At 36.3% G+C, this 27994-nt stretch overlaps 2 protein-coding genes across 2 annotated transcripts; both read right to left on the bottom strand.

Annotated features, from left to right (window-relative positions):
• Positions 1–4981: 4981 nt before the first annotated feature.
• LOC129752329 (uncharacterized) lies at positions 4982–6385 on the bottom strand. Its single transcript, XM_055748115.1, has one exon. It carries the CDS (start codon positions 6383–6385, stop codon positions 4982–4984), a length of 1404 nt encoding a protein of 467 aa, XP_055604090.1.
• Positions 6386–6942: 557 nt separating this feature from the next.
• On the bottom strand, positions 6943–10308 carry LOC129752328 (uncharacterized). Its single transcript, XM_055748114.1, has one exon. It carries the CDS (start codon positions 10306–10308, stop codon positions 6943–6945), a length of 3366 nt encoding a protein of 1121 aa, XP_055604089.1.
• Between the last annotated feature and the right edge of the window lie 17686 nt (positions 10309–27994).

The following is a 27994-nucleotide window of genomic DNA, read 5'->3' as shown; positions in this document are numbered from 1 at the left end:
TAAGAAGTTTGTCTCAAGTTGCATGTTCTATTGCTAGACTATATAACCGTTAAAAAATTTGATGACTGTTTTCGATCAAGATGACAAAACAGGATACACTCAGGTTAGATTGCACATATTAGAATTGTAATTTCCATTTTTAAACATTTTTGATTAGTCATTTGTGTTGTTTTTGAGTTAAATAAAAAATATGTATAATATTTTTTGAAATACTACAATTCACCGAAGGTGGTACGAATATCTCTACAATACGAGTATTGAGTGTAAGGGCCCAACTAGTAGGAAAAAAGATGTTGCTTGACGCCATCCCCAAGCATCCAAAAGTCAAATATTTACTTGAATGAAGGCTTTGAAAGTTACACATTGGCTAACGAAGAGAACCAACTGCCAATTCTCTTGAGTCAATTTTATGTACTCAATAATGAATTTGAAGGATGCAATAGCGATTTATATGAACGTTGTAAGGGACTTAAGTCTCATAAAGGCACAAAAGTGCTCAAAATGGGATTAACTGAGTTACAAAAAGTGCATTAAGGTGCCTTCTTCCTGGCTGGCTGGCTGTCTGGTTAGCGGGTGCGCCTGCAAGTATTCTACAACATCATATCACCACTTTAAGTTTTAGTTTCACTTAGAACAACATCTAAGCATTGTCTTGTGGTAGCGTGTTCGATTCTCACCACGAACGTAGGAGTTCGATTCCCAAGCCAGGCCAGTTTTTTTTTCAACAAGATACTTGAGTGACTATTCTGTTACGATATATGTAGGAAATGTAGGAAAGAAGCAATTGAGCAGCAAATTGAACAAATCTCGGCAAACCACATTTTGTCAAATTCAGAGTCCAGTGCGTGGCATCATGGCTGCATCAAATACTGAATCAAGGGAAGGTGATATGAACCGATGACAAGGGTGCAATTGAGATAGAAAGATTTTTTTTTCATTTTAAGATATTTTGGAAGCTGTAATTAAATGGCCGCTGGAAGCTGAATAGAAGGTCATTAAGACTTGTTTTGGAACTTGAAAGTATAATTAAGAACTTGGCTTTTGAGCTGCATAGAACATACTTAATGCCAGATGGGGCTGGGTAAGCTTTTTTGTGCCTGTTTTATGGGATTAATCCCCATCTTATTAAGCCACCATCTTGGCTTCCGTCTTTCTTTTAATAGATGTAAATAGCTGAAAACCTCATGAATTCTTCACAATATGAGTAAAAGACGAAAGGGCTCAACGAGTACAAGTCGAATTTCATAATTTTATACCATCTTGAAATCTTTTATTTTCAACCTGTATTTTACCGATAGTAGTTTGTTGTTGCATGATGCCCTGTTTGACGGTATTGGGTAATAGGGCTAAAAAAGAAGAAGGCAAAATAAAAAGATTAAAATGCTGTAAATCACTGAAAATCAAATAAAAGTTCCACAATATGGGTATTATGTAAAAAGGATATACAAGAAGAAGCAAAATTTGGTATTCTGACTCTATCTTGAAATCCAAGATGGAGGCTTCGCTTTTCTTATCAAACCGATTTCAAGCGGTTCAAATTATTGATTAACGCCTGAAACCCCTATAATATGTGTTTAAGTTGAAATGGCTAAACTATAAGAAGCCGAATTTCACTATCTGACGCCATCTTGAAATCCAATTAATGATTTCCACTGCACTTAAAAATTCTCTAAATTATTTAAAATCGTATGAAACTCTCACAATACCCGTATTGGGTGGAAAGGCTAAACAAGTCGCTTTTTGACGCCATCTTGAAATCTAAGATGGCGGATTTCGCTTAACTTGAAAATGCTGAAATCACAGAAAACCGCATGAAATGTTAATGAGATTTTCGACCATTCACAGCATTTCCAATATCAGCGGATGTCACTATCTAGGGTGGTGTCAGAGAGCGAAATTTGAATTCTACTCGTTTAGCCCTTCAACCCAATACCAATTTTGTGGGGATTTCATGTAATTTTTAGTCGTTTACAGCAGTTTGAAGTTAATCAAGAGCTGCCATCTTGGATTTCATGATGGTGTCAGTAAGCGAATTTCAACTTCTTCTAGTTAACCCTTTCACACAATCATAATATTGTGAAGATTTCATTCGAATTACAGTGATTCACTGCATTTAAATGCTAAACGAAATTGGATTTCAAGACAACGAAATTCGAGTTCAACTCATGATATAATTCTACCAGACAACCAATTTCTTATTTATTTCATTTAAAAATGTCTGTCCTCATTTACTGTACTAAAATAATCATTTACTGATTAATAACTCAGAAATGAGGAACTCATCCTAAGCGTGTAATTGGTTGGCTTGCGAGATAAACGTCAAATTTTTGCTATTTATATGGCTCTCCACTTATCAGCCATTTATCTGACTATAATAAAGCTATTAAACATTCAATGGACTAAAGCCATCCACAGGTTGCTGTGGAGTCCCTGTTTTGGGCCTTGTTGAGCTCCAAATCCAGACTGCCGCCTAATTTATCTGATTGCTGGCTAGATTCTGCATTGGTCAGTTGTGCTAGCGATAGCTCAACATTGTTGGATGAGTTTGGTTCTCATATACTGTCTGTATAGTGGGAGTGCAAAGGCAACTTATATCAAGATGCCAGATGCAGATTTTCCTCATTTTCAATATTATTCGTCATTATTATCATTAAATACTTATTTTATTTTTATGCTGCCATGAACTGAACCCGGCTCTTTATCTTTTACCGATGACCATGGGCTGAAACCCGGATTGCAATCAGTTGCCATGGGCTGAAACCCGGCTATTGATCTGTAATTATTTTATTTGTTTATGTTTTTTTTTTTTTCTCTTGGCGGCCATGGGCTTAAACCCGGCTTACTATCAAATCAGTATTTGAATATTTTTTATTTTAATTTCAAATAACTACACTCACTTTATTCTAAAATTCAAAACACTCTACCCATTCAGATGTATAGGGTTTGCCCATTGCGGGCTAATCTCAAATATAAAAACACATTTGCCTCAATAGGCGGTCGAATACCACTTTGCCCTATAAGGCGGTCGAATCCCTCTTAGCCCTATTGGGCGGTCGAATTCCTTTTTGCCCTATACTGAAAATCAAAAATACCCAACCTTGAGGTATCCCCCCCCCCCCCCCCCAACCTGATTTCAATATTGACAACTTTTCAATATGCAAAACTTGCCCTTCATGCAAAGAACTGTTTTTTGTGGATTTTTATTTGTGTTGGCACATCTGATTCTACTACTTCCACTGTGGCAGGTCTATGTTTGGGGGTAGGGGAGGAGCGGGCTATATGCGCCTATTAAGCAGAACACTGATTTAACCAAATATCACATCGAATATGTGTACAAAAACTATATACACGTGTGCAAGCATCTGTTTTCTATACATTGGAGTAATTTTCATGTTGAAATTTTCTTCTGTTTCCAAGAAAACGATTTTAATATAAGTGTTGTCTAAAATGGCGAACCTCAAACCGTGCGGGCTAAATGCGCCTATTTATGTTTTGAACAAAATTTCTGTTTTTAGGCAATATTTCCATATAATTTCATTAAAACTGCTAGAAAGTAATAATCTCCGTACGACAAAGCTGAAGTTTTATAAAAATCTATGTATATTATAATTTTATGGAATAAAACAAAAGTTAGGGTTGCCATGCTATGGAGGCAGTTCATCCATGAGAAAAACTTTATCAAATCTGTTTTTAGATCTTCAATTCTCTCTTAAGATGTTAATCAGAGCTTAGATTTGAAGGTTCAATGATAAAAATCATTTATTTATTTTATTTAACCTGTTATTTTAGGATGGAGGCATTTTACAAACATGATGGGGGCACACAAAAACACTCTATTATTCCTCTATATAATTATTATTAAACCTCCACAAAAGCTGAAATATGTTTAATTTCTTAAGTTCATTTGAGTAAGAAACAAAAACCATCCTAGTTTTTGTTTTAAGCTTCTTTACGTATAATTTTTAAAAGTCGAAATATTACATCAAAATGTATCAAAACCATGTATGATTTTTGTTGGGGTCCGGAATGGGCCAATACCTGGTTCCTTGGTTGTGTGTCTGGTCACCCTTTAAGTCCGCAGCCAGGTCGTTGACCTCCAGCCAACCCTTGATTATCGGTTGTATCACACTCGTCCAAACCGAGTTTCCCTCGGGTAATAGGAGTTTCACGTAGAACACTTATGGAAAACGCGTGGTTTACTTTGTACTTATGATAATTTAATGGACTTTTGACTTAAAAAATAACTTTACTTAAATTAACAATTATCTATAAGTGTGGTTCAACGCAAGCAACCGGGTACCAGAAAACAATACGGGCGTCTTGAGTGTAGATGCTCAACTGGTTAGTGATGGCCGGCTTGATCACTCGCGTTCCACCAATCGAGGTTGGATGCTGCGATGTTTTCCCAAACAATGGGAGAGATCTCTGGCCAGCCGTAGTATGATCAAACAATAAGAAAGCTCTCTGGTCAACCGTAGTATGATCATTGGTAGTAAGCGATGATCACTCCTACTGATGATGACGACCATTGTCGTACACAATCCAAGAGAGTTTCGCTTAGACTCTGCCGATGTAGGTTGAGGGTTTCAGCATACACAGGGCAACCTCCCATTAGGTTAATCACTCAAAAATCTACTCGGTTTTATGCTACCACAGTGGTTCCTAAACTAAACATCCTCACCCACCCAGAAATCAAACATGCATTTCTGAAATTATTTTATTCAAGAATTGTGAGGATCAGTTGGTGAACTTATATTTAAAATAACTCTGGATAAATTTCACATGATTTTCAGAAACAAACCATTATTTCTGCCTTCGCAGACACATCCCTTCGGATAGACTGACATAGATCTGACTCCAGATTTTAAAGTCTGACATGATTCTTTGACAATTTTCATAATTCTGACTGTTAATCTGACACAAACATTCCATCAGACAGGTTTCTCTGACATAATCATTTCGCAAGAATTCAGACATAACTTCAATCATTCCTTACTTCAACTTCAGCATTCTGACCTGAATTTTCATCAGAATCTGGCATAGGTAACAAACACAATTTCTCAACCGGGCGCTTTTTCAGCCCTGATTCCGTTTTTAATGTGACTACTCGAACCACACCATCTTGTCCTGGATGAAGCTCTACAATTCTCCCCATTTTCCATCGACATGGGGAAACATTTTCATCCTTAATGATAACCAAACGACCCAGGTCAATCGACACTGAAGGTTTCCAACGTTTTGTTCTGGCTTGTAGTTGGCACAGATATTCTCTACGCCACTGTTTCCAAATTAATTGCAAATTTTTCTGCATCAACTGAATTTGATTAAGCCGGTTATCTGATATTTTCAAGTAGTTTTCATCTGGCATGGACTGTAGGGATTCTCCAATAATAAAATGACCGGGTGTCAACGGTTCCAAATCATTTGGATCGTTCGAAAGTGGTGTAATGGGCCGCGAATTTAAACACGCTTCGACCTGAACCAGAAGCGTCGCGAAATCTTCTGTGCTGACAGGGGTTTCGCCGATTACCCTTAGAATGTGCTTTTTTGCGGAACGCACCGCTGCCTCCCACAAACCGCCAAAATGTGGAGCGCTGGGAGGATTGAAATGCCACCTAATTCCTTCGCTGCCACATTCCTTGAACATTCGTTCCCGATGGGTCTGACACTTCAACAGACGAAACAATTCAACCATTTGGTTCCTAGCGCCCACAAAGTTCGTACCGTTGTCCGAAAATATCTCTGAGCACTTTCCTCTTCTTCCAACAAATCTGCGCAAAGCCTGTATGAACCGTTCTGTAGATAGGTCTGATACCAGCTCGAGATGCACTGCTTTAGTAGACATGCATACAAAAACAGCGACGTATGCCTTAGCCACTGGGCGTCTGGGGGCCGGGCGAATGTATACCGGACCGAAATAGTCCACTCCTGTTCTAGCGAATGCCCGCGAAACCGTCACGCGTGAAGCTGGTAGTTCTGATATAAACTGTTGAATCGGCGTGGGACGAGCCCTGAAACAGGTGTGACATTGCTGTACAATCTGACGAGCCACGCTCCTGCCACCCAAGGGCCAAAATTTCAATCTAACCGTTGCTAAAAGCAGCTGAGGACCAGCGTGTAATAATCGACGATGGAAGTGCTCTAATATTAGCCGGGTAAAGTTGTGACGAGCTGGCAAGACAATCGGGTGTTTTGCAGTTTCTGATTCGGACGAATTGCTCAATCTACCACCAATTCTCAACAAACCATCGGAGAATATTTTGGGATTGAACCATCTTAGTTTAGATTGTCTTGATACAAATTCGCCCTTAGATAAAACTCTCAACTCATCAGCAAAACACTCTTTTTGGACACACCTGACTAAAGCTCTTTCTGCTTCTTCCATCTCAGCTGACTGTAGAAAAGCTTGGAATTTGACTTGACGTTTGGATTTTAACAGCTTTTTCAACCTCAACAAATAAGCTGTACCTCTGACCATTTTAGTGTAATCGGAATACAAACTAAAATACCAACGATTGAAATCCGACTCATGCTCTGAATTGTTTGTTGCTAACGCTGTGACTGTAGTTCGACGCCTTTCTTCATCACCAATTTCCACCAAGTGGTTAGTTGGTAATTCTGGCCAGTTTTCCTTGTCTAGAGCCAACCAACAAGGACCTTTCCACCACATGCGATTTTGACCAATCTCTGCCGGTGGAATACCCCGAGAAATAAGATCTGATGGATTGTCAACGCCTGGGACATGCCTCCATTCAAACCCTTCCGTGAGTTGTTGTATTTTGGCAACTCGATTTGCCACATAGGTAGTCCAAGTAGATGGAACAGCTTGTAACCATCGCCACACGCATGTTGAATCTGTCCAAAAATAAGCTGGGCAGTCAAATTTCATAGAATCCTTTACGAAATTGAATAGTTCAGCCGTTAACAGAGCACCACACAACTCTAGGCGGGAATCGACTGACTTGCAAGTGGAGCTACCCTCGATTTTGCCGACAACAAACAAATTTTAACCTCTCCATCAGAGTTAATGCTTTTTAAGTAAACGCAACCACCATAAGCTTTTTCTGAAGCATCTGAAAAACAGTGAATCTCTTTGTGAATGGCTCCTGGGATGACGTTGCACCGTTCAATACGAATTTCGTTTAGTGAACCTAGTTGTTCGTAGTACTTCAGCCAATCCTCACCCACCGTTGGAGGTAATGGCTGATCCCAGTCCAATCTTTGGTCATCATTATTCCGCAAGGTCCACAACTGCTGCATAAATATTTTTGCAGTTGTTATTGCAGCACCTAGGAGTCCCAACGGGTCGAAGAGCGTTGCAATTACCGACAGCACCTTCCGTTTAGTTAACACCGTGGATTTTGGAATTTCGGGAATGTTAAAATGATACATGAAGACATCAGATTTCGGCAACCAAGTGAGCCCAAGGACCTTCATCGAGGGATCTATGTCCGATCCGTCTGAAGCTTCTTTAATGGCTACACTCTCTTGTGGTAGTCCTTGCAGGACCTCTAAACAATTTGATGCGAATTTTCGCAACCGAAATCCTCCAGCTCTTGCAGCTTTATCCAACTGAATTCGCAGTTCGAGGGCTGCATTTGCATCTTCTGCACCTGATACTACATCATCCATGTACGTATCTTCCGAAAATACCTTTGATGCCAAGGGAAACCTCTCCCCTTCATCCAATGCTAACTCCTTCAAGGTGTGTGTTGCTAAAAACGGAGCAGGTTTGGTGCCGTATGTTACCGTCTTTAGCTCGAACGTCTTGACTGGCTCCGATGGAGACCTTCTCCATAAAATTGACTGTAGTGGACGATCTTCTTTTGTCATGTTGATTTGGCGGAACATTTTCTCAACATCTGCGACGACCATAATCGGACGCATTCGACAGCGGAGTATAATTGCCCGAAGATCGTCCTGGATTACTGGACCTGTTAGTAATCCATCGTTCAGTGAGACTCCTGTAGTGGTTTTGCATGAAGCATCGAATACAACACGCAGTTTGGTTGTCGTACTACTCTCCTTTTCGACCGGGTGATGTGGTAAAAAACAACGTTTGATATCAGAAGCTTCCTCAACTTCTTCCATGTGACCTAGCTGTATGTATTCGTCCATGAACTCCGTATACAGCTCCCGCAAATCCGCATTTCTAGCTAGCCTACGCTCAGTTGCGCCCAGACGTCGTAGTGCTATTTCTTTTGAGTCACCCAATTTAGGAAAAACCTCCTCATTCTTAGGAAGAGAGACTGTGTACCTTCCATTGCTGTCTCTCTGTACCGTTTTCTGGAAAATTTCCTCGCAATGCCTTTCCTCCCGTGAGTATAGGTTTTCCGAACCCAGCTCCTCACAAGCCCAAAACCGAGCGACAAGAGTTTCAAGAGACTCTGTTGATGAAACATTGCAAGCAATCCGTGCTGATGTACATTGCAATAAACCTCCAGAAACGACCCAACCAAAAACTGACTCCGTAAGTGTTGGTAATTGATCACCGATGGAAATCCGTTTTCCCGTTTCGAAGAAGTCGAAAAACGATTCAATTCCCAACACTAAATCCACCACCTTCGACTCGAAAAATGCTGGGTCCGCCAATTCAATTCCATCTGGGAATGACCATTCATCCGTTGATACCGTAGTAGTGGGAAGATCAACAGTTATTCTGGGTAGGACCAGGAATTCCATTTCCTTACAGTAGCTGTTCACTCTCGAGCGCACCACCGCTTGAACCTTTTGCTTGACTCTTGTAGATGTCCGACCAATGCCGAGTATCGCCACATCTACCCTTTTCCGACTCATCGTCAAACGCTGGCTCAATCGTTCCGATATGAAATTGCTTTCTGACCCCGAATCAAGCAGCGCTCGAGCTGGATATCTGTTTCCCAATTCATCTTCCAAGAGGACCACTGCAGTTGCTAAGAGAACCCGACCGTTAGCCATGTGCTCAACACCCGATGATAAGCATGTTGATGAAGCTGGGTTAGAGACCCGAAATGATGACTCTCCTCGCAATTGATCACTCTTAGAGGTGCCATTAGTTTCGCCTGACCTCGACGATTCCGGATTTTCTCCTTCCTTGGCCTTAAAACACACCAGTGTGTGATGGCGTCCTCCGCAATTCCGACACGAAAACTTAGACTGACATTCCCGAGCCATATGGGAAGTTCTAAAACAGTTCCGACATAATGAATTTGTTTTCAAAACCGAATCTCTATCCGTAACCGACGATTTCAAAAACCTCGGACACTGATGCAAGGGATGCTGGGATTTACAAACAACACATTTGTTTCCTGAATAATTAACATTGTTGTGGAATGCCCGAACATTGAGCTTTGGCTTAGTTACCACCTGAGAGGGTATGTTTCTATTTTCGTTTGACCTTTGCGGAAGCGATTCTAACACTTGAACTCGCCGATGAAGAAAACCAGTCAAATCAGCCAACACATCTTGTTCCTTTGATGCTGATTCCTCCTCCCAACTTCTTCGCGTGATCGGATCCAAAAGAGAAACAAGATAATTCACAAGCAACAGATCCTTGTAATCAGTAGGTTCCAACACCTGATCCAACGTGTTCACGATTCGCTCAAACCCTTCCAATAACTGAAGCAATTCACATACAGACTCCTTAGTCAACGAAGGTAACTTAAACAGCGATTGAACTTGTCGCTTTTTTAATTGCTTGCTGTTATTGTAACGCTTTAACAGCATATCCCATGCAACGATGTAATTAGCCCTTGTTATTTGAAGAGGATCAATTAAAGATTTCGGTTCACCCTGAAGACATCCCTTCAAATAGTGGAATTTCTCCACCTCCGGCAAATCCTGCTTGTTATGTATGAGCGAAATAAACAGATCGTGAAACCCGAGCCATTCATCTATGTTACCATTAAACGACTGCAGCTTTATTTGTGGAAGCCGAACATGATCAAAACCTCCAGAATGACTATGATCATTAACATGAATGGATTGATTAAGCTCTGTACATTCTAAACGGCCCTTCGACTTATCCATCAAGAATGATTTAGCGTAATAGTAGCGATCACTGAACTCCTTCCGTTCTCTTTCATAAACTTCAACATCAGATATAAAATCTTCGTGTGATTTGATATCAATAAGAACTTCACAAAATTTTTCCCACAAATCATCCACCGCTGTCAATCTCACCGAAACCTGTGCAAAAGTTGCATCTTCCTGAAAAGTTTCGACAAACTCCCAAACATCAGCAAAAGACAACTGGATTTCCTTTAACTTCACAGTTAAGTATTTTAACGATGGATTTTTTGGATCCTTAACAGCCTTGACTGTGGGCATTTTCACAAACTTGTTAAAATCGACTGACCAAAAAATATCAATAATTCAAACCGGTCCAAATCAATCAACAATCACCAACAAGTTTCAATGGAGGGAGCAAGGCGAAGTTGTTCAAGGTAAAAATTCCGAGAAAATGAGACAATTGTTCTAACGAACAGTTTTGTACTCAAGGAATTGCGCCGTTAATGATTATTTACAAAAATTGTTCTTGTTTAAACCATGTATTAAAAACATCCACTCAATTTTAACCATTGATACAAAATAAATTGATGGGATCATAAATCCAGAGATCTAAAAAGTTCACCAACTTAAACTAGGAACCACTGATTTATGTAGCTTACCGAATGTTGCCTTATGTTGTCGCTCCGCTGCGTTGTTGCTGTAGAACCGCCTCAAGTACCGCGATTAGACCACAATGCGTCGCGATGCTCTCCTCTACAGCGCCAGACCAAACCATGCACATGCAATCCGACCAATCATGCACTTCACCGTTGAGCGACACCAATTCCAACCGAGCAGCAGTTGATGAACCCGATCTCGAGCCGCAAGGGAGGGGGCGATCTGGACCAACCACGATAGCCGCGCCTCACCTTCCTACTCCACCGTCGTACCGCGTTGTGTAGAACCAAAGGGAGGGGGCGATCGGAACCAACCAAGACAGCCGCGCCTCACCTTTCCGAACAGCTTCCGTACTGCGTTGATTATGAGCTTGAAGGGAGGGGGCGATCAGAACCAACCGAGATAGCCGCGCCTCACCTTCACAACGTCCGCCTTTTATGTTGAGTTGAGCCTTGCTATCGACTTAGCATGCACCGAAGCGTTACCCAGAACCACCGAATCCGAGTTGAGCACCGAAAACCAGTAAGATTTGTCCAAATCCCTGATTCAGACAATAGAAACAAAATAGTTTCACTTTCGATGAATAGCTAATAGAGAACAAAACCGCTTTGTTCGACAACTATTAGCGATGGCGATGAGGAGTAAGCGCGTCTAGGTTTCTCGGTGCAAAATGGTGAATCCTTTGGCGTCCCCTATTGTATCCAATTCCGTTGTTGTATCCGGTCTACGGCCCTCATCCGGCTCGAAGGACCAATGTTGGGGTCCGGAATGGGCCAATACCTGGTTCCTTGGTTGTGTGTCTGGTCACCCTTTAAGTCCGCAGCCAGGTCGTTGACCTCCAGCCAACCCTTGATTATCGGTTGTATCACACTCGTCCAAACCGAGTTTCCCTCGGGTAATAGGAGTTTCACGTAGAACACTTATGGAAAACGCGTGGTTTACTTTGTACTTATGATAATTTAATGGACTTTTGACTTAAAAAATAACTTTACTTAAATTAACAATTATCTATAAGTGTGGTTCAACACAAGCAACCGGGTACCAGAAAACAATACGGGCGTCTTGAGTGTAGATGCTCAACTGGTTAGTGATGGCCGGCTTGATCACTCGCGTTCCACCAATCGAGGTTGGATGCTGCGATGTTTTCCCAAACAATGGGAGAGATCTCTGGCCAGCCGTAGTATGATCAAACAATAAGAAAGCTCTCTGGTCAACCGTAGTATGATCATTGGTAGTAAGCGATGATCACTCCTACTGATGATGACGACCATTGTCGTACACAATCCAAGAGAGTTTCGCTTAGACTCTGCCGATGTAGGTTGAGGGTTTCAGCATACACAGGGCAACCTCCCATTAGGTTAATCACTCAAAAATCTACTCGGTTTTATGCTACCACAGTGGTTCCTAAACTAAACAATTTTTTAAATTTTTTGAGTTTGTAAATTCATAAAATTCTTTCTTGCCTTATGTTCTAAGCGTATCACCCTCAAAATGCATTGGTCAGATAAGCTGTCTAGTCAGCCCTTTCATCAAACAGCCGTAGGGTCATTTAACCCGATAGGCCCATTTAGGAAACCTTTCCCCTAAGTTCAAAGCGAAGAACTGATTCGTTGGGGGGGAATTTTTATTCATGCTTCTTTCGTAGAAATTCTCGCATAGGGGAAAGGTTTCCTAAATGGGCCTATCGGGTTAAATGACCCTACGGCTGTTTGACGAAATGGCTGACAAGACAACATATCTAATCAATGCATTTTGAGGGTAATACGCTTGGAACATAAGGCAAGAAAGAATTTTATGAATAAACCAACTCAAAAAAATTTAAAGATTCATACAAGGTTTTGATACCTTTAGATGTAATATTTTGACTTTTAAAAATTATACGTAAATAAGCTCAAAACAAAAAGTTGGGTGGTTTTTGTTTCTTATTCGAATGACCCTTAGAAGTAAAACAAATTTAAGCTTTTATGGTGATTTCATAATGATTGGAAAGTGGAAGAAGAGGGTGTTTCTGTATGCCCCTATCATGTTTGTAAAATGCCTCTATCCTAAAATAACAGGTTAAATGGAATAAATATATGATCTCTATCATAAAAACTTAGAATTTAAGCTCTTGTTAACACCTTTAGAGAGAATTGGAGATCTCAAAACAGATTTGATAAAGTTTTTCGTATGGATGAACTGCCTCCATAATATGGGAACCCTAACTTTTGTTTTATTCTTTAAAATAATAAAAAAAAAGATTTTTATAAAACTTCAGCTTTGTCGTATGAAAGTTATCAGTTTTTAGCATTTCCAATGAAATTTTACGGAAATTTTGCCAAAAAACCAAAATTTTGCCTTAAACAAAAATAGGCGCATTTAGCCCGCTCGGTTTGAGTTTCAGCAATTTTGACAACAATTATAATAAAATCGATTTCTCAAAAACTGAAAGAGATTTCAACAGAAAAATTACTCCAATGTATAGAAAACAGATGTCTGTTCATGTGTATCTAGTTTTTGCACACATATTCGATGTAATATTTCATTAAATTAGTTTTCGGCTTAATAGGCGCATATAGCCCGCTCCTCCCCTATACGTTGATTTGGCAGTCAATCTCAACAACTGCTCGGTGGTCTAGCGGTTAGCATCCTTAGATGGTTATCAAAGTGCCACTGCAGGTATGGGTTTGATTCCCGTACTCGTAGTGATTTTTTTGTTTTTTTTCCAATTTATTGCAGTATAAGATTATGGGTGATGATTTCTCTTTCAAGAGCTTAACTTTAGGCTTCCTCAAGCACTGGCCCATTGCTCCTTCCTTCCTATGAGGAATTTCCTAAATCCAGACTGCTGCCCTACTGATCTGATTGCTGCCTAGATTCTGGTTGATTTTGGCTGCCATACACTGTATATATAGTGGAAGCGCAAAAACCACTTAAATCAAGATGCCGCAATGGTGAAAACCCATTCCTTCTGTTATAAAATGTTTTATAAATACCTTATAAAAGCCTTGGTGATCAAAATTTAAAAGCATAATGATTTTATCGAAGATAAGAAAATCAGGCATGATGACGTTTCTAGAACAGGGCCAAATAGCTATATTTTAGTTTTATTAGAGTAACATTTAAATTAATCTGTGATTTAAAAATACATTTGAACACTACAAATCTTCTCCTCAAAGAATCTCTAAACTTTCACTTACTTCTATCAATTTAATTATATCTATAAGTTGCCCAATATGCAATGAATCAACTCACCAGATCAGTACAAAGCAAATATAAAAGCTAACGAATTGTTTCATGTTACCAAAACGAAAACTTTCTTAACCAACCATTATCTTATAAATTGGTCATATATATGCAATTTTTGAAGTAAAGCATAACAAAACTTTTGAAATTAAGTTATGTTATCAAACAAGGCAATTTCATATCGGAATAGCTAAAATTTTAATTTAAAGAATCTGTTTATTGAAAAATCAGATACAGTGAAGTCTAAATTGAATGTTGTTTTTAAGTAGGGCCAAGGACCTATTTTGGAACGCTTTGGGAAGTGGCTATGTTATCTAAAATAAAAAAAAAATGAAATTTCTCGAAACATATCGTCGTTTGTTGCAATGTAATAAGAGCCTAAAAACTCGTTTCTTCGATCATAACTCTGGTCGGTATTTTGGACCACCATGTTACTATTTTAGACCATCTTCTGGACTTATTTTGGATCACCCTTAAACTAAATAAGTTTTTTTTCTAAATTTGCTATATTTACGACAGTGATTGATGCGCAATTATGCAAATAAAGCTTAGTTCTTTTAGAAATGGGACATTTTCTTTCGCTAATAACTCGTTAACTAGTAATTGGACATTCAAAATTTTGACAGCATTTTGTTGCCTGTAAAAAGTACTATCGAACCTATTTTTTTCAAAATTTAAAGTTTACGTGTTATTGAGATATTTACAATGCAAGAGAAAGAGAAAAAAATAATTTTGCACAGTTTCCTTCGAAATCCATCATTATCAAATTGATAGCTGACGATACCGTTGATTATTCAAAGAATAACTGTGTGTAAGTGGTGGAAAAGTATGCAAATATTGTCAAAAATGTCTCCAAAGTTCAAATCATGCTTGGAGTGAAGCACATGATCAGCAACTACGATTAAGGGTCATCAAGGAAGTCATGTCTCATACCAGAATTTTTATTTTTAAGTAAGCGAAAAACTAAGTGTAGATCGCTGAAATGTCCAACAATTTTTTCTCTGATAAGCTGAAAGTGTTGCCTAGTAATGAGTGACTCAAACCTTACCTTGAACAACGATTTTTTGCTTGTTCCAGAGCTCGTAAGCTGTAAAGCCAGTACCGAGGCTAAGGGACAGATGATTTCTGATGAACGACAAAACCTATGAAATATCCTATTTTAAACAAATTCCAGCGTTTGAATCCTATACCATGCCTGCTCGTGCAAGGTCCCGGGTATTTTAAAGTATGTCTTTCCACGTTATTTTGTATAAAATATAATGATTTGCCAAAATTCTGCTCCTGTGAAAAAAAAAACTACAATTTTCAAAACGAAAATTTTTATTTTGGCTGTTTTTAAAAGCCTAAAAAGAGTAATCTTGTTTGTACCCTTGGCAACCTACGATCTATACTACCCGATTATACTTTAAGTTCAATCTCATGATGGTTTGACTTCGTTATTGTTAAATTTTGCCAGCAGAAATTTCATTAAAAACGCTCGAAAAATGGCTCAAAAATAATCAAGATTTGTTAATTCCGAAACAGCTGTCTCCACTAAATTGCCCTCAGTTTCTTTTAAAAGAGAAGTAATGGACCAAAAAGTAGCGGAAATTGAAGGAGGAGGATGTAGCCACCTAAAATACAAATAAGGCAAAGTTAAAGTTTGAAAAACTTATCAATATCATGACTGAAAAAAGTGTGCGCTGGCCGATGGGAGGTACAAAGAATAAAGTAGATTTTTTTCTTACAAAAAACGATAAAAAAAATTTTTCAAATTTTTTCATGAATTATCATAAAATTATCTTCATTTCCTTCATAGAAAGTATTTAGATCAAACGAATGGTTTCTGAGATACACGCATTCCTAACTGTCCCATTTCTAAAAGAACTAAGCTTTAATTCAGTTAAACTTGTACTTTCTTATTCTTGTTGTCAAGTTTTGTTTTTTCGATAAGAATAGACAGAAAAACTTCTTCGTGATATAGTGTGTTTCAAATGTTTTGAAATTTCCCACTGCACACTGCAATCTAGCTAGACGAAATTTGATCTGCACTGTTAAATACTGGCCAGTATGCCTAGAACACACATTTCCTTAGAAAAGTAGGACATCATCAATTCCGCGACATCGATTGATGTATTTTGACTTCTGAAACCTTTGTGGATTTGATTTTGCTGCTGTTCTGTAGAATAAAAAGAATTATACCATCTTTTTAACCATCTAAAAACCTTTTGTTTCGCTAAAAAATTCACTAAAATTCAATTTTATTTTTCAAACGAAAAAAATATTGTCCGAGAAAATTTTTCATCAGTTTTTCTTTTTGAAAACTGCATAACCACTACGGCTGAAAAACTAGATTTTTAGTACTTTTTAGTTTGTAATTTTTACATATTTCAACCCCTCCTTTAGACGGAGTTTATATTTCGTCTCTTCTACCTAACCAAGTTTTTTTTTCGAAAATCAACCCTGAATGGTTTTAGTTTTTAGACCAAACTGTCAATAATTTTTAATGAAGCATAAAAATAATGATTTAATAAAAAATTGGTTCTAGTACAGTTTTTCATGTTTTTAAGCTTCTTTAAGCTCTAGTTTTTGACAACTGCTTATCAAACAGTTGACATTAACGTGGATTATTCGATTAACGTGGTTTAATGCAAAGTGAACAAAAAGTAAGTTAGCAATTGGCAATAATTGGCTTGATTTTAACCCGATTGAAGCGAACCCCGTCTAAAGGCGGGATTGGGTTTTAGCGAGTTGATGAAATAAATTAATGCCAAAATTCCATTTTTTTAAGAGATTGAAATCGTGTGCATAATTCTTTTCTTATCGTAGTATAACGTCTTATAAAAAGACTCTTATTACGTTCATGAACATTAAACAGCAAGTTTAATACCCAGGTCATGTTAAGTGGTCCAAAATAAGACCCTCAGGAATTAAGTACGACCTATTTTTAACATGGGTCGAATTGCTATTAAAAAGTGGTTATGTTCGAGCTTGCAAACTAGTTTTCAAGTGTTTTATCAAAGCTGTGAACATATTAGTAGCTGTTAAATTCATTACAGCTAGGCAGAAAATTTCTCTAAAGTTGACTCCAATAATAATACATCCTCCGGAAATGGGCTTGATTCGGCCCAACTGTTTAAAAATAATAATTTTCAGTTTTGTTTCCCTTATCAGCTCACTTCAATGGAATGTTAGATATGATTAGAATCATAAAAAGTAGCTTTAACTCTAAGTGTCAAAAATTTTCATAATCATGATTTATGAGAGAATATTGAAAACAGCTGCAAGGTGATCCAAAATATGAACCCCGTCTAAAATAAATCCGTTACCCTATTTAAATATAACACTTAAGTTTTCCGTTATTCAAAGTCTGTGAAAAAAAAATAAATAAAAAAAGATGCTTCGGAAAAAACTATAGATCTGCTACGAAATGCTCAAAAAATTTCACTTTACAGATTCATCTGGTGCAACTAAAAACAATTCTGACGATTGATTGATTGAATTGCGCGGTTTCTACACCACTTTTTAACATTTTTAATGGTAATGATCTTGAAAAATTCAATAAAATTTATCCTTATGTGCAACGTCTTCTAGCTTCTAGCTTTAGTTTTCTGGACATTTATTGATATTTCCGTAGCTGATGTACAGTTTTGTTTCCAAAGCATGTTTTTTCGGATTTATTTTTATTTGAAAACGGAAATTTGAAGTAATGTAGCTGGATAATGTCTGCAACAAAAAATTAAGTTTCATTACGAAGTTCCCAAAACTATAAATTTATATATTGGTTTTAGTCGGGAGAGTACAGAATGTAACGGGTAGAAATAAGATAAGAGATAAGATAAGAGTTTTTATACCAGAATTTAACTAGAAAAGTAGAATAAATGACACACAACATGCATATCAAATAAATCGGTCATCAATTGTGTCAGTCCAAAGAAACGACAACATACTACGGATCAAATAGAACCAACTTACATTTTGAACAGTCATTTTGCGAACGCCGCATCGCAAGGTCGCACACGAGCTGTCCTTCTATTTCATATAAAAATGCATTATCAATTACTCAGTTCAACTCACTTAAACAGTCATGCAAAAAAGTAAACTAAAATCTTAGTCTTTGGTACACAAATAACACAAACACAATGGATAAAGCAAGGTTGCCGAAAAAAATCTGTGTTTTTAAGAAAAAAAATCTGACTTGAGAAATGAGAAGTGAAACTGAAAAGTAACTTAAAGTTTCAAAAGCTTTAAAAAAATTTTGAATTTGGTGGTTTGAAATGATGATTCTAGTTTGGCTTTGAAGAATGGGGCACGCTTTTCAGTCCTACAAATATTCCAATTTCAGCTAGAAACAATTGTAATAATAATAATAATATTTATTAATGACAAAAAAAAAAAAAAAAAAAAAACAAAAAAAAAAAAAAAAAAAAAACAATTGTAAGGAATTAAAAAAAAAATCTATAACATTATTTCTCACAAAGTCAGAGTACACCAGAGTTCACAAACTAAATGAACTTATATGGGGTGCTAAAAATCATTGCACCTTTTCCAAATTTTCAAATAACAAGAAAATGTGCAGTTACTTAATCTCCCAAATGTTTCCTTTATAAAAAAAAACCCTTTTGAGATGCACCATCCCAAAAGTGGACGATGTTTCTAACCGAAAAAAAACTTGCTCCCTACAGCTATCGATTATGTTTTCCGAGCTATTTTGATTCATTTTCCTGGCCAGTTTATTTTGGCTCTAAGCTGGGCCGGCTTGCATCATCCGGGGAAACGAGAATGCGGTTTATCAGAACACAAGGTGCGCCAGAAAAAAAAGCTTCTCCAAAAACTGGTTTACACCATCATTGCGAAACAGACCAGGGTTTCCGAATTCGATCCGGTCGGCTCCTAACGACATCGATGACAGCAAACGGCACGGTCGGAAGGAAAAATGTTGCCCCGAGGGCGATCCTCATCGTAACCGAATGGAGTAGAAGTTCCTGGAGTTGTGTTTTTCGTCCGGTTTTACTACGTGGGCTAGGAACATTTCGGAAATTGCTATCATTTTCACACAGTGAAACCGGAACCGGATACGTTTGTGAAAATATTTGAGTTTCAACATTTTTAGCCATTTTTGAAACAGTTCCGATGTTTTCAGTAGGTATATAAAAGATAGCTTTTTTTTTAAAAAAAAATTATCATTGTATGGTAAAAAGCCGTTTTTCAATCTTTGCCTGATTTAAGGATTTCAGAATACAAATTAAGGATTCTTTTCATGATTCTTATGAATCGTTCATTTTTTGAAACCTGCCTGAATGGAAGGTTCATCAATTTTAATCGAACAACTGTGCATCAGGAAACCTTTTTTTCTGTAAACCGACACACTTCCGTACTCCCACATACACCTCGAAAAAAAAAAGAACTCAATGGTCAATTTAAATCGGTCGAAATTCGGGGTTCCAGGAAGCTACAACTGGCCACATCCGTGCGGTCGTCGTCATCGTGGTCGTTCATCGCCGCCCGGAGGCATTTTTCCGAATGCTTGGTCCCACGATTTGGCAACCCACGAGAACGAATGCTAGCTGCCCCGGTTTGAAAATGTTCAACTGCGTCTTTTTCCGATTGAGGATGGAAATAAATTGAAAATACACACAATTCGCAGCAACGAGGTCGTCGTATGGAAACGGAAAACAATAATAAACGAGTTGAAATATGGGGCAGTTGTCAAAACCATGAATTATTTTAGTTTGACTTATGAATTGAAAGATAAAACAATGCATTATTGCCGATTGAATTGTTTATTTAAAAATTTATCCTCATTTGTATATAAAAAAAGGATTTTTTTGCCTTTTTCTTCGTAACATAACTTTTTTGCTCTCAAATATTTATTGATTCATGCAGATATGATTTCACATCATTTTATAGAAACATTAAAAGTCTGATGTCCGAAGGTTTATGTGAAGATACTATTGATTGCATAAGTATGAAAAATTTGATAACATGGAGTTCATCTCAGCTTGCTTATAAAAATGGTCATTACGATAAACTACGCAAGCCAAAAATTTATAACATTCACATTAAACAATGTTAAATCAAAATTCACATGAATTTAAAAAAATTAGGGTTTTAAAACGTGATGCTTCGAAAGAAAAAATGAGTGCAAATACTTTGATTCTAGTGTTTTCCATTCAAACATCCGTCCAAAAAAGAATGAAATCGCCTGTTGCTTGATTAAGAAAATCATTTTGCCAATCGTTTTAGGGTGGATTTAATTTAATTCAAACTGATTTAAATCACGATTTTAATCATGATTAAAATCACTAGTCAGTAAGGCTTCATTTAAATCAATTATTTAAATAAAAGTTTTCACTAAAACTCAGCGAATAGAAACCTAAAAGTCAATGAATGTGGGATGGATTTTTTTTAACATGGTGGATATTCCGCAAGTCGTGATTAACGAGGCCAGGGCCTGCAACAAAACTTGTTTCTACGGGAATGGTTCATTGTATATTCGTGTGACAGAAAACTTCCTTGGGTCACAATGAGGCCGGTTCCGAACTTTACAGATTTACGTGAAGCACTTAGAAGCTTATTAATATTCTCTTGATCCGAACGTGACATTCACATGATTGTTTTTATCAAAAAAAAACCTATTTTTCATTTGCGTGAAATTTCATTGATCAGTCAAGTATAGTATTGTGCATATAAATCTAATGCTTAGAAACGTAACAAATCATTTTTCTTTGTCGGAAGTAAGTCGGAAATCGGAAGTCCAGACACGCTTGGAGCTCCAGCACGAACTATGATTTTCTGTGATTAAGGTTCGATTTTGTTATTGCAGATATTATCGCACAGCTGATAATATTCTAAGGATCATTTTAACTTTTTTATCACGTTTTTGGAGCAACCATGAGAACAATATTCTTCAGAGTAATAATTTTTTATAGATTGAATATTTTCTCATTTTTGGAAGTTGTGTAGAAGAAAAAATCCATGCCAGGTTGAACTGAACAGTGAAATAAAATCCCACGAAAAAAGAAAAAAAAACTCCACTAACTGCAAACTGAGTTTACACTCACCAATGAACTTACAGCTTAGTTAATCTTTGAGCAATGCGTATAAATCTTTTTTATGCTTATCATAATGTTATACGAGTGTACAAAAAAATTATTCATCTTTGTAAAACCAATATTCAGAAAAAAAAAATGAAATCAAAAGAAAAAAATAAAGAATGATGAGGAGGTTTTATGCCTACGGGAGCATGGACTCGAGAACAGCTCAACTCCCGCGGGCTTTTCCCTGCTCGAAAAAAAGGGTCTTGAACACATAATTTACTATATTTATTATATTATCCTGACTTTTAAATGCAAGGTTTTCAAAATTTATAGAAAAAAGTGTTGGCAACCTTGGTTGTTATAACAGCTTTGCGTTGGTGGAAAGCTTATTTCCGTTCATATCAGCTGACCGGGAGGAACGCACCCACTCTTGCTGGAGATCGTCAATCGACTGACGATCGCTCATGACGAGACAGCTCAGCCGTCGTGTGTGTGCGTGTAGTAAGCACGATTGAGTAAAATTACCGACTCATAGAGGCTTATCGGACGAGAGAGTGTTATGTTCAAAATAATCGGCTACACATCTCCCCCTACACAAAAGTAATAGGGTAGAGGCGCCTAAGACAACGGCTTAAGGAAGCTTTTTTCTTTACTTCAATAGAATTGCCTTCCATGTTGGTTTAAAACTGACATTTATGAATTGAACTATATTCCTAATATTGTGTTATGAAATTATGCAGGAAATAGATCAATCCATTACGTACTTTTGAACCAATTGATGATTTATTTTTCACATTCAAGTTCCCTCATTGTCGTACCTGGTCCTTACTTTCGTCGTACAAGGAGACCGAAATTGTCTCAATTCATTCTACCCTCTTCTGGGATAAATTATAAAATTTGCGGTTGCGGTTCATGCAATTGGCATTAGCTTACTTCAAACGAATCAACCGCGCAAGATAATAGCAAACTTTCTCTCAAGTAACCAGTCATAATAAGCCATGAAACTAGAATAGCTTTATAGTAAAAAGGTCTACCATTGCTTGGCTAATGCATCTGCAGGCAGCAAAATATTATACCTTCCATTAAATGCTACCGAAATTGTCTCAAACTATTGAGGGATACTTTTAAAATTTTGCGGTTGCGGTTCATTCAAATGCTATTATTTACTTCGCACCGATCAACCGCGCGGGACAACTGCAAAGTTCGGATTAGATCAAGGTCGCAATAAAATGGTCTCCCCATGAAACTGAAAGCAGATCAAAGGTAGCTTTATTGTAGCAAGGTACCATTGCTTGACTGAGGCAATTGCAGGCAGCACAATATTAGACCTTACAAATGGAATCCACCCTGCAAGTGTTTTTTATACCAACACACTCTCCAACGGGCTGGGCTGCCATGATCCAGGATTTGTCTGTAAAATAAGATTTTTTAACGATCATCCAGACATTTTTCACAAATAACTTTGCACAAATTTACACAGAAACTGATGAACTTCAACATTTTTAAAAGAACTATATGTTTTTCTACATAATGACACTGAATAGTATGAGATTGGAGAAAAGGCAGAATCACTCATGCGTTTTGTCAACATTTGTATGTATGTATGTATGTATGTATTGAATCCACCTTGGGTTTACGGCAGCGCCGCGGTTGTGGCAAAAAAAAATAACCCACACGTCCATCTTGGCTACCACGCAACACAATCATAACCACTCAATGAGACTTCTAAACGAATGGAATCGTAAGCAGAGGCACTAACGGTATCCAGGGTGAAAAAGGGAAAAGTCTCGAGAAGCTATAACCATATTGTTGACTAACCACGATAGCATGCAAATTATAATCCCGCCGCCAAGGCTTCCGAAAAAAGAGTGCGTCCTTATTTTACAAAAAGTAATCAAATACTTTATTTTTCTCAACCATGTCAAATTCCCTTGACATAAATTGAGGAACGTCTAGTATTCAACACGGTACTAGCATACACGGTAACCCGCTCTTTTTGTAAAACGAGGATACCCAGATGCCTCTGCCCTTGTTGTTCTAATATATTAACAATCAAATGAATAAAATGTTGTTCAACGAAATAATATGATAAATATAATACAGTATATTGTTATAAAATAAAAAAAAGTAATATAATGAAACATAGTTTGAAAAAATATAATTTTATATGAAAGAATAAAACAATTGACATCATCAAATAAGAATGTATTATTTTGCGAACCTGTGAAGGAAGAAAAACCATAAAAATTCAATAATAATCATGTAAGAGTTTATATTAAATAAAGATGAAGAGTAAAATATATTGTGGGATAGTTTTTTTCAAATGCCATACTGCTTTCTCGATGCTGAAAATAAATATGATTAGTTTCAGTAAAGTTTGAAGAAAATAAAAAAATATTGTATGTAATGTCAAATGCAATTTTTAACGGTAAACTCCATTTGCTAGCAAGTATGAAATTTTGGTATTGATTTTTTTATAGTTGCATATGAAAAAAAACTGAATAAATGTTACCAGAAACTACAAATATTAACAACACTTAAATGCATGAAAATATTGTTTCTGAATCTTTTGGTTAATATAATAGAAGGATGAATACATTTCAGTACCTTCAGCATTCAGAATAATAGTTCCATTAGTTGTATTGCGGCTTGAAATGACGATGCTGAAAATAATGGTTATGTTAGTTCAGAACTTGAATTATAATGGTGTTTTAAAATTAGAGTTATTTTTGCCGGTTCGTGATAAAGACTTCTAATTCTGTAAAAATACTTTCTTTTTTTCAATGAAGATGTTACGAGCTGAAAAGAACATGTTTCAGGGTACTATGAACGATTTTGCTATTGAAAGTGAAAAAAAAAGTTAATTAACTGTTGCAGTACACCATTGTTGAGGCGATAGAGATGAACGAAGTACAATTGAAGATTGCTGATTATACTGGGAACGTGTTGCAAATGATCTAAAAAAAAAACCATGATAAAATTAAGTTTTGTTATCTGCTGTTCATAGATGATTTGTATGTAACTGCCATCCATTCACTGCATTAACATGGATATCCTGTATCTTAAAAAAATAAACAACTGGATATTCCGTTGGTATAACATTTTATGGGAGGCAGGCAAATTATTTTATATAATACTCCCAAATATTTAAATATTTCCTGAAATTCAAGAAAGTTATTCATTTTTAAATATTTTCACTATGGAGATTTTTATTGAACTAATTAAACGATGCAATAACATGCTTCGCCATTTTTTAATTTTTATCTCGAGCATGTTTGTTTAAATGGATTGAAAAAACAAAAACAAAAAACAAAAAAACAATACAATATAATGTAAAAGGAAAAAAAATATAGGCAATGTAATATTAATAAATATGTAATAGAATATAATAAAACACAATAATATACAACAGATTTTAATGTCATTTAGATGAAAGAATTCATATAATGATTTCTGAAAAATCAGTTAATGCATGCTGTTTGAATAATGAAATATTCAAATATCAATTAGGTATTGATCCAAGCGGACGAGTTTTGGAATGTAAAGTAATTCAACAATAATAGCAACATTTTATTTGATCTCTGGAATAAATATCATGTATTTTATAAAATAGTTGAACGTATGTTGTCATTGGTTTTTCATTTGTATAATGCCTGGAACGAATATGAAATCGAAGAAATTTATGATATGCGATGATGAAAAAAAAAAATGTATTCTAATTCTGTGCTTAGATGATGTCAGATACCAACGGTTTTTGAAATGTAAAACGTCTAAAATGCTACGGATAGAGGGTAAATTATTATAACTTATTAATATTAAAAAGTTATTTTATTAAAAAGTGATTTAAAATTGAAATTATAAAAAGATAGCGAACATTAAGTATACTTTTTTTAATTTTCTTTGAACGATCTGATAGTGGAAATGTTATGAATGTATTGCGGCTGTGAAATGACAAGTTTGAAGAGCAACGAAAAATGGTGAATATTATAGTAGTGTTATGATAAAAGAGACCCAACGGTTTGAGAGGGTTATACTTTTTTTACAGATATGAAAATAAGCCAAAATTAAATTCAAAAATAGTTCTACTGTTTAGGGATGAGCTTTAAAGATGTGCAAATGATATTTATTTTGAGATTTTTTAATAAAAGTTTAGAAAATAATAGAGATGAAAAGTATAGTTATATAAGTAACGTTATTTTCTATTAATAATATTTTAATCTATACAGTAGCCATAATGAACCCTTAATTTATTTAAAAATAAAATCAGATATAATTATAAATAAAAAGCATATTAAAAATGGAAATCGATTGGTCATATTGCAGGAAAATAGAAAATGTGTCGTAACAAAATAATAATAGAGTGAAAACTCATCAACCCATGTTAATAGAACACACGGCTTATATACCGCATGAACGCTCTTATCAGCAGTACAATCAATAAACTGGATCAACTACAAAATCTCGAAAGGAAACAAATTTTAATTTTCGTCATTGTACGAACAAACCAACCACTGAAAACAGAAAATTTTATTATTGTTGAATATAACAGAAAGATATTGAAACATATTTTCAATCAAAACGTTAAAGCATGCGTTTTGTCAACATTTGTATTCTTATTCATGTGGGAACCCTGGCGCAGGATATCGAAACAAAGCAACGCCACGTTGATGCGTGAAATGCACATTAGACTGGTTCAGCTCATCTATTCGAGTTTTTTCACGAGCGATAAAAGTTTTAGCAAGAAAGTTTTTTTTCTCGGATATTCACGCTCCGTTATTCTAACATTGTGTTATTGTTGCAAAATAAATCAGCTAAATGCTAGTTTTTGGGTTCCAATTTTTGGGAGTTGACGTACAGTAATTCAACTAAAATTAGACATTTCGACAATTTTCATTCGAACTGTAATATGTCAAAAACGACGAACCACATTTTGTTGAAAATTCACTGAGAATTTACAAAAATGAAACAAACATGAGTCAAGTTTAAAAACTTATATGGCAGGAATCAGAATATGAGCGGGTTCGATTTTGTAGAATTTCGAACGAATTTATGTACATACAAAAAATCTACCGAATTTGATTTTCTATTGAAACTTGTATTGAGATCCAAACCAGAGACTCATGTATTCTGGTCAGTAGTTAGAGTAGTTATAGATTCCCATTTAGAGAATCTCTGAAAACTGGAGAAGTTTTAGTTTTAGTTTTCAAGGATCTCTCAGTGACCATTCTGTAGAGCAAAGCGTTTGGTCGTATGTGAGATATTGCAGTTTGAATGAAAGAAGTTCAAAAAGTCTAATTTTCATAGAATTTATGTATCACATGTATCAAATATTTAAGAAAATGTTTGATGTCATCAGATAATAGAATCTAAAATAATCAAATCTTAAAATATAAAATTTTGAAGAAACAATGTCACTGGAGTTGAACGTTAGATATGTGTAAAGTTGGAGATATTCTTGCGTGCACCCCAACTTCTGTTAAATTATGCACGGTACTGTAAGTAAATAATTTGCAAAACACCAACCACTAAGCTAGATCATTTAAAACCACGCATTATTAGCACTTTTTGCACTTATCTCCCAGCACATTAAGTCCCGAGCTTCAATGAGGTCAAAATAATCAAAATTACTTTTAAATCAATAATGTTCATTCTCTATGAGTCCAACTGTGGTCAGCAAAAAATAGTAAAAATGAACCGGTCTAATTCCAATTATTGCAAAACGGTTTCCTATTCTTGTCGCAAAATTACGACGAATTATGGGAGCAGAGCGATTCAATTTCAATCAAAAATTGATAAATTCATACAAATCAGACTAGTTTGAAATAATTTTTTTAATTTTATTTCGACATTTTTCTGTTGGATTTTATGATTTTGATTGTTACATGCATTGACAGGAAGCGTTAAAGCAAAGAAACACGTTGGGGGATTACTTAGTTCGTCTTTCAATATGGCGGAGTGCGCCAAGAATAAATTTCACTTCGCGATTTTAGAATCAAATATCTCAAAAAATAGTTTGAAAAGTGACAAATTTGTGATAGAGAATTAATTCACAGGCGTAAGTTTATCATGTGACGTAGCCAACTAAAGTGGAAAGTGATTTTTCGGCTCTCAAACATGCATTCATCAATTAAGACGAATCAGAGGTATACGACGGAGGTAGGTACTCCTACCCTAGAACGAAACAAAACGGTTTAAGTTAAAATTTCAAATGGAAAATATGCAAACACACTGGGTTTCTATTTCTTTTCCTTGTGGTCTTTCATGCCAACATTTCTTCTGAAGTAAGATATTTTCGATGCTCGAACGGCATATGTACATCTCAAGCAGCTAAGAGCATCATTTTTCTCTCTCAAACAGCTAAAGCCACCATTACATTCATTTTAGTCAAAATCGTTAGCAAATTTAATCTAATCCTATTAGGTGTCCTTTCCAAAATAAACTTGCACTTCGTTTGCCAACAGCTGACCCTGCTTGCTCTCCCTAAGCACTTATTAATACATTTTTCCATTTCTATCAACTCAGCGCAGATCCGAAGTTAGCTGCTCTGAATGGTATTTGGATGAACTCGACAGGCTTCAATCAATAGTCGCTTCTCACAACGCTGATCAAACAACACACTTAGCCACACAAACCATAACCATATCCATAACTTACTTGATTTCTTGATAGCAGACCTTTTCTCTGTTCTGCTCTCATTTTAAGAGGAGACTCTAATTGGATTGGATATTATCTCGATCATCATCACTTGGACCTTATTTACCTCTAAACTTTTCTACTGTTGAATCTCTTGTTTAAACAGTTTGTCAGTTGAAAATTTATATCCTGGCAGGATTCGCCATTGTGGAAAGCTTATTTCCGTTCCTTTCGGCTGAACGAGAAGAACGCATCCACTCTCGCTGGAGATCATTAATCGCCTGACGATCTGTGATGCCACATTTAAATCGGTATTTTCGAAACCAACAAAATCTTTTATCGGTATGGAAATCTTAAAAATCGGTATAAAATCCGGTATTTTGAGGTGTTCATAAAAAGTGTTTTTATATTATATTTTCTTTAAATAAAAATTTGTTCAGCTTAGCTTGATTGACATATCCATCTTAAAT

This window comes from Uranotaenia lowii, chromosome 3 (assembly GCF_029784155.1).
Source record: "Uranotaenia lowii strain MFRU-FL chromosome 3, ASM2978415v1, whole genome shotgun sequence".
Classification (NCBI taxonomy): Eukaryota; Metazoa; Arthropoda; class Insecta; order Diptera; family Culicidae; genus Uranotaenia; species Uranotaenia lowii.
This window is presented reverse-complemented; position numbering and strand designations above follow the sequence as displayed.